The 8074-nt window shown below is 36.3% G+C and overlaps 1 protein-coding gene across 4 annotated transcripts; it reads left to right on the top strand.

Annotated features, from left to right (window-relative positions):
- The first annotated feature begins 883 nt into the window (after positions 1-883).
- Positions 884-5353, top strand: LOC125476163 (3-hydroxyacyl-[acyl-carrier-protein] dehydratase FabZ-like). Of its 4 annotated transcripts, none has more exons than XR_007257514.1 (4): positions 902-1269; positions 1374-1434; positions 1612-1646; positions 5040-5353. XR_007257514.1 is itself a non-coding variant. In XM_048581931.1 (4 exons), exons 1-4 carry the CDS (start codon positions 1056-1058, stop codon positions 5052-5054), a joined length of 411 nt encoding a protein of 136 aa, XP_048437888.1. In that variant the 5' UTR covers positions 903-1055; the 3' UTR covers positions 5055-5353. The 4 variants fall into 4 exon arrangements, 1 of the variants encoding a protein (XP_048437888.1); XM_048581931.1 differs by having other exon boundaries at positions 903-1269; positions 1526-1646; XR_007257513.1 differs by having other exon boundaries at positions 884-1269; positions 1374-4215.
- Positions 5354-8074: the final 2721 nt, after the last annotated feature.

Genomic DNA, 8074 nt, shown 5'->3' with positions numbered 1-8074 from the left:
GTGAAGTATGTGATTTATTGTATTTAGCAAAATACACTGGATCAGATGTTACATTTCTTGTGAAGAACAATACCAACATATGGGTGTTAGAATGAAGTAAAGTTTATCAATTAATATCTTCGAGAAATTATAGACATATACTTGGTCTATTCCAATGAACTCACTAATAGCCATAATCTTATTATGCAAACAAAATCTGAATATCTCTCTCGCCTGCATAAAGATTGCCACAGAAAGAATTAAGTAATGAAAACTGGAGAAACACGTTCAAAGTTAATATGGTGCACAACCTCACCAACTATCTGCCAAAGTTTTCACTTTAGAAGCTCAAGAATTGCACCAACACACATTGTCATGATAAGAAGTTAGTTAATCTAAGAGTATGCCACATGAGCAAAGTATTTTTGTTTCCTTTAGACCATCCATTCATCTCATGAGTTATTGGAGAAATTTTAAAAACAGTCAATCAAAGACTTGTGGTCGTCCAATGGAGAGTGTTATAAAAGTTGATAACCCACATGAAGAAATAAGCGTCGTCTACCATTTCTTGTTAGCCAACAAATGTTGAAGGTATGTTGCCTACTTTCACATCTCTTGGCCTTAACAGAGAAGATATAGTTTTCCTATATAAAGGCCTACCGGCTCACAAATATATAGACATAATAGAGAAGTAAGCATGCAATGTCTTTTTTCCATTACTTTGTAATTTCATTTTCATAACGAGAGAGACTAATGCTACTACCTCGAGAACGTAGGCACACTTGCTGAATCTCGTAAATATGGTGTCTCACACATATCCTTAATTTCATAACAATTCTATGATTTTCAACATATTTTCTCAACTTCTAGGCCCTAGTAGTCCTTCCTTGGATGTAGTCAAGAAGTCAATAACAACCAAGCCAATCTACCAATCAAAGTCCCAATCTAGCACACGAAGCAGTTGAACAACTCATTAACCAAGCAAGTCTCAAGTGCCCTCTTCTCCCCCTCAAAACTTTTCATTTCACGTCTCACTGTCTTCGCTGTTCAGGTGATGGGCGTTGTTATTTCCAACAATGTCAGCAGCTATCTCAAGCTCCCTCTTTTCTCTCGCTCTTGCTCAGTCACTCACCCAACCCAGAAACCTAAGAATCCTTCACTCTCCCACCTCTCTTTCTCTTCCAATTTCTCCTTCTCTTTGTCTCAAATCCAATCGCCACCCCAATTTCTTCGCATGTTGTTCTCTAAATGTACAAGGCAGCGCTGCCCAAGTCACACCCATTGAAAAGCGTAATGTCTTTCTCTTTTTTTTTTTTTTTTTTTTTGTCAATTTCCTAATTTTCTGCATTTGAATATGGATTTGTTTCTGAAGAAATTGATATGGGTCTTCACAGAATACCCAGCATTTCCTACGGTAATGGATATTAATCAGATACGTGAAATCTTGCCCCACAGGTAAGTGTTGTTTTTTGTTTCCTTCGAGTGTTTGATGTTTTTAAAGTTGTTGTGGGTTGTGTTACATGTTTCCTTTTCTTCTAGTGGATAGAGTGATTGAGTACAATCCTGGGGTTTCAGCTGTTGCTATTAAGAATGTGACTATAAATTATAACTTTTTCCCTGGCCACTTCCCAGAAAGGCCTATTTTGCCTGGAGTTCTCATGATTGAGGTACCACTTATTCTCATGCTCTCCTATGTTCTTTCTCTACAATACATATTCCGCTTAATTATACTATACTCGCGGATAAAACCGGCAAGAGTTAGAAAAATGCATAGTAGAATCCGTTCCTTTGAGAAAATTAATGTCGAGCTGAGTTATAACTATTGCCACTTGTTCTTTGTCCCAAATTTGTAAACGGCGAATGGGCAATGCATTTGACATGACTCTTGGCTGTTGGTTGGCTTGTCTGGATATCTATAATAATTTCTTGAATTGGGTTTTTCATTGTTGTGTCGTTTTAGTGTCTAACTTCTAAAATGGTCCAACAATGCAAACTTCAGCGTTTATTCTATGAGAAAATATTTTATGCTTATAAGGGATTTGCTCTTGCATCAACATAGGTATGAGATGAAATTTTCTAAATGGTTAATGCATGTGCTTTTGAGAAATGTGGGTGCATAAGAACGATTTACGTTGAATGAGTTACCAAGGCAGAAGGGCGCAGGGACACATGTTTCTCGATCATCCATGGGATGCATGTTGAGACTGGGTTTATCTAAAATTGAAAGGGATGTTAACACTCTTGCAGTAGCTTTATATTGATTATTTAGTTGGTTCACTTTCCAGTAGCTTTATATTGATTATTTAGTTGGTTCACTTTCCAGTAGCTTTATATTGATGAGGAAAGATTTCTAAGTAGACGGGGGTCTGTACTGTATGGTTATAGCATGAAATGTTGGCAGTTATCTGGGTTAATTTTATGGCACTTCTGTTGAGCTAGTGAGTCAATAAAGTAGTGTTTCAGTTTACCAGTTTTGTTGAAGTTTTATTTTCTCAGAGAAAAAGAAAAAAAAAAAAATGATCATGCAAGAGTGCCCATATGACAAACAACGTTGTAAAGCATAGTGTATTGTTTCTTACATTATTAATAAACAAGGTTTAACAAAACATATGAACTTCCTGGTGGGTTGGGTTAGGGGATATGGGTACTATGTTGAGAAAGGGCTGTTTAGCTAGAATGCAAATGGACGAAAATGTACCAAGACGTGATTTATAAAATGCATCCGCAGATTCACTTGCCTTATGTTTTCTGAAGTCCATAAATTGGCTGTCTGTGTATGGTTTCATATGTGGACGGATATATGTAACCAAACTCTGTTTGGTGGCAGCTGAGTTCTTTGTAGAAGAAGATTTGTGTTGTTGAGCTAGACGTGTGTATGTTGTTGAGCCATTCCATGTTGATCTATTCTTCTCGTGGTTGTTAAAATATTGGGTTGGTCTTAACTCTCAAGCTCATATTTCTGCATCTAAAAGAATCCCAGATCTTTTGTTTTGAAGTGTGGAATTTATTAGAAACAGTTGTATATATGCATAGAAGACATTTTATGATTGCTATAGACACTTCAGAGTAAAATTTGATTTGTTTTAGAAGTGAAATTTTTGTAGCAGCATATTCTTATCAAATTGCATGAAGCTTTTCAAGATCTTTGTTCAAGACACTATTCTAAAAATCCCCGCCTAGCGCCGCCTAGGGGCTAGACAGCTGGCCATCGCCCCGATTAATGCCTAGGCGTTTGAAAATTAAGAAAAGGCACCTAGACCACCTAGGTTTCAACTCACTTAGACATAAAATTGTAAGAGATTTGTTGAATACTACCTAAATGAACATACATTATATGCTTGTTCCTCGTGTTTTTTTTATTATGTTCCAATACTTCATAATATATATGTCTTTTATTTTGTAGTTTATGACGAAATTATATATATTTTAAGTATAAGCAAACTCTTATTAGAACGAAATGTAATAGATTTTCTTAAATCCGTCTCGTCCTTCTAGGCGCCTACCTAGCCGCCTAGGTGCTAGGCCCCATCCCGCTGCTTGACTAGCACCTAGCGTCTTTTAGAACCTCGGTTCAAGATGGAGCTTTTTGTACTTTTGTGCCTTTTTCTCAGTTACTAAGTTAGTCTCCTGGATTTTGTATCAAGAGATATTTAGTCCATTAGAGTGATATATTTGGCTAGTTGCAAGTTCGAAGACTCATTTATGTGATAGATAAGGCCAAATTAGAGGTCAGCTTCTCAAACCCAGGGTTTTATTTGAGTACAATACAGTCTTCGATGTAACAATTTTCCTAGGAACAGCTCTCGGATTGATCGCTTAATACACTAGGAAGTGGCTTTTCAGTTTTACCCCTTAAGGAAGCCAATGGGTCCAACTTCTACACGATTTAATTCGTTATATTAATACACTCTTTGATGCATTCGATTTTGGGTGCCATGGGATTTGGCTGGTTTTTTTTTTTTTTTTCCTGAAAGTGTGGGTTGGCTCCGTGGTTGGGTCTGTGTATTGGTGTTTGGTTTGGGATACTCTAACTCCATCTTCTATGACGAGAAGAAGATGAAGGAAAAAAGTATCTCCATTGTCTATGCTCTCTTTCCTATGGTATTGGTTCTTTTTCAAAGGCATTTTCTGTTTAATCTCTGTTCCAGTACATTTGTGATGATAAAATGTTTTTTTTATTTCAAGCAGTTTTGATCTTCTCACGGTGCATGCTGATCAAATCAAAATCAACCTTCAGTTCAGTTTTCAACTTAGTTTGCTACTTGTTCCTTTCTGTTATAGTGAAAAAAAATCTACTAAACTTCCAGTATTTTGGGCATAGTGAAGATGCATTTTAAGCTTTTACTCCAACTTCCTGTATAATCATGATAATCCATAGCGAAAGTGAAATTGATATATAGGCGATTAATAAAGAGCATATATAAGCTTACCTGCTGCAACAGGTAGAAGTTTTATGTTTAGGTGCTAGGATTAGTCCCATCGGATGGTATGTGGATTTCCAGTAATGCAGTAGAAGAGATAACACAATGAACGTAACACAATAGAAGTTTACTAACTCTTTCTTGTATAACACAAAGTCAGTAACCGCACTGCTGAACCATGAAAACTGAAATTAATAATAGTGTCACTCTGATTCCTTGGCACATTTGCAAGTAACCATTTGGCTTATAAAATCAAAAGAATCTTCTCTTTAGCTCGGGTCCCCATGATTCGGTTGGTCTCGTTGAAAGTTTGTTTTGTTTTAGCTATATTCTAGAGCTGAAATATGTTTATACAAGGTTCAGAGTTGATAAAACTATCTTCATTGAATTGGTAATTGGTTGCAAGCTTACACTAATGCATCGTGACAATAGATTTCTGCTCTAATCACCTTAGAATACTAGCTCTAGTAATATATTTCATCTGTATTCCCTTTTGCCACAAACTCATTGATTATGGTGCATGAAATTTGCTAAGTTTTAACTGAAGTTTATTCTGGGCGCGGGCAATGGCTCAGGAGGGAGGTATTGTTATGCTGCAACCCGAAGTTGGAGGATCTCTTGACAATTTCTTCTTTGCAGGAATTGATAAAGTGAGGTTTAGAAGGCCTCTAATTGCAGGAGACACATTGGTGATGAGAACGACTCTAGTGAAGTTCCAAAAACGGTTTGGAATAGCAAAGATGGAGGGTAAGGCATATGTCGGAGGTGACTTGGTCTGCGAGGGCGAATTCTTGATGGCAAGTGGGAGTGTTTAATGATGCAGAGTATGTCCTATTCTACCTTCTTGGCGTTTTTCTAGTCTTCAAGCCCCTTAATACCGTGATGTTGAGGATTTGCTTGTCATTTTTCGACTTTCCGTGTCAATAAAGAGATTTGATTAAATTTTTGCTGAACCCAGTTGATCTTGGCCTTACTTTGGCTTTTTGGTTTTGAAAATCCCATCAGTTTTTTCCGCAAAGAAAATATGTATATGATTTAGGGCTGGTTTGGTAATGCTGTGCTTTAAAAAAAAACTGCTTCTGCTGTGCTGTGAGAATAAGCAGTAGAGTGTTTGATAAACTTTTTTGTAAAAGTGCTTTTGGAAAAAAAAAAAAAAAAGTATTGCAGTCTTTGGTAAACTTTTATTTAAAATAGATATGATTGTGTGAAATGACCAGAAAGGGTATAATACTAGATGTGCCATTAATTAAATTTGCTTAACAAATAAAGGTGAATTACTAAATATACTTTATTTTTAAAAGAAAAATATTTATAAACTTTATCTTAAATTCATTAGAACAATATTGTTAATGTACTTGAAAGTAGTCTAATTAGATGCATTCATCAAACTTGCCGCTATTCTATTTCCCAATGGCACGGCCCAAAGAATTTGTGAGTTCTAACTTTGTTCATTGTACAACTAGGTTAACGGGTTCTTTCACAATTACTCTCTAAACCACTTCAAATATAGAATAATGAGATTTAACCAAGCATACAATTTGAATTAGGCAATCCAACCGGATGCCTCATGTTAATGCACTTGTCCAAATGCAGTCTAAAAGAATTCAACAGAGAGAAGGAACTGGAGGTGCTTTCAACTACTAGTACTACATATGCAATATCATAAAACCAGGTCACTCTATACAAAACCATTCTATAGAATACACGATTACTTCACAACGACCTAAAAGCATGTTGAAATAGCTAAGCTGAAATGTCATTTTAGAAACTTTTCACATCCCGAAATCATCCAATCACTCTTCAAACTCAGTGACGTCCATCACATCATTCCGATTCTACGTTTTACGCAATTCATCAATATCAGCGGCTAACAATGGATCATCCTTCACTTTATCTGACTTCAATTTCGCAGGGCAAGCTGATAGGAGGAAAAACCAAAAGGGTTTAGCAATCTCACCAAAGTGTAAGTCCAACTGATGTAGGGGAACAAAAAATAAATATAACTGCAACTGGGCATCGTGTGTTGTTTTCCCGTAAGTAATGCATGATATGCCCTTTGTCGTAAACATGCTTGCATGCAACAAGAAAAATCTTTAACATTAGAAAGATCTACAAAAGTGTAGTGTGAGCTAAAGTAAATATAAGAAGGGACTGGAAACGCCTAAACACACATAAATACTCAATGCTACAAGTCTTATGCCACACCAAGATTCAGCAAAGACCGTAAATTCATATTTTCCCAACAAAGAAAAGGATAAATGTCTGAAGTAACTGATACGCCAACCTAAAACATGTCTACAAAGCAGGTTTGTGCATGCCGGGCAAGACTCAATCACTCATCAAACACCAACCTAAAACCATCATGAACCCCTTTTTGTTCAGCGTTCTTAAATCCTTAGTTTCCACTAGAAGAAACTTCTAGCAAAGCAGGTTTCAGATAATCCAATGTATATCACCCACATAGCAGCACAAACAATTGAAGGAATGGTAGTAAGAATCCACATTGAAAACACCAGCAAGTATGTAACACATGCGTAACATGACAGCACAACTAGTAGTTACAATCTGCCATTTTTATTTGCCTGAATATTTTTAAAGAATGGTAGTAGGGAATTAGGGATCCATATAGAAAACATGAAGCACTAGCAACAACGCTCCTACAAAAACCACTGGTTCCTCCTTTAACGCTCCTACAAAAATCCAACAGCAAGAACAGCAACAGAAGACTGGTAAAATTGCTGTTAGTAAGCTGTTAACAACTACCTATCAGAGATTGCAGGAGACCCGAAACTCTCCATAACCAAGTTTTTGATACCTATCTAAAGGTTACCTTCTCACCTGTTTCTCTAGTTTTACCTTATTTATAACCTAAAATCTTAACCCTTTTTCTTTCAGACTCATCCTATGCTGTCTGAGTATGACCGGAGAAGGCTATGCAGAATAATGAACTGCGATAAACTATCACTTGATGCGTGCATGCACGCTGCACAAAATGATCGACTGCCTATGAGAACCATTGTCCAGGTAACATTTTTCAAGTTTCGAATTGGCCCATGCTGAAACTTAAGTCTAAAATGTTATGATATCACTTATATCCTTAAGGAATCTAGACCTTCTACCATGACAGATCTAAACACTTGCATTCCAATTAAATTCAACATATGTATATTTAAAGTTTATCATGTCGTAACATGAAAAAGAAATGTAACCCAAGAACCTCCACCAACCAGAGACTACACCACATCTAGTTACACCACAATCTCACAGATAGTACTCTGCTTCGTGTTTTCACAAATAAGCTGCTTTTTGCAGCTTCCCATTTTTAGTTTGTCAAATAAAGCTGATTTTGAGAGTTTACCAAACACCAAAAACCCTCCCAACTTTTTTTCATACCCATTTTTTTAAATCACCTCAATCCCAAACCAGGGCTTAAGCTGTTGATAAAAAGGCAGAATCGAAGGGAATGGCCAGAAAAATACTATATCTGAAGACGTGTTCTTGCTTATGAAAACATTTACAATGTGGAGAAATATTGGTAGACTGTAAAATGTAAAGATAGAATGATGAACAAAGTGAATGTTTACTTTAATCCTAAAACTTTGGACTGTAAGATTGTGCCTTAAAAAAAAAATAGTATGACTAAGATTGTAGCTAAAAAGTAATAAGCAGAGTGA

Source organism: the organism of the source record quoted next, unplaced genomic scaffold, assembly GCF_019419815.1.
Source record: "Pyrus x bretschneideri cultivar Hongxiangsu unplaced genomic scaffold, Pyrus_bretschneideri_v1 Contig18, whole genome shotgun sequence".
NCBI classification, from domain to species: domain Eukaryota; kingdom Viridiplantae; phylum Streptophyta; class Magnoliopsida; order Rosales; family Rosaceae; genus Pyrus; species Pyrus x bretschneideri.
The sequence above is the reverse complement of the archived record's forward strand: the minus strand, read 5'-3'. Positions and strand labels throughout refer to the sequence as shown.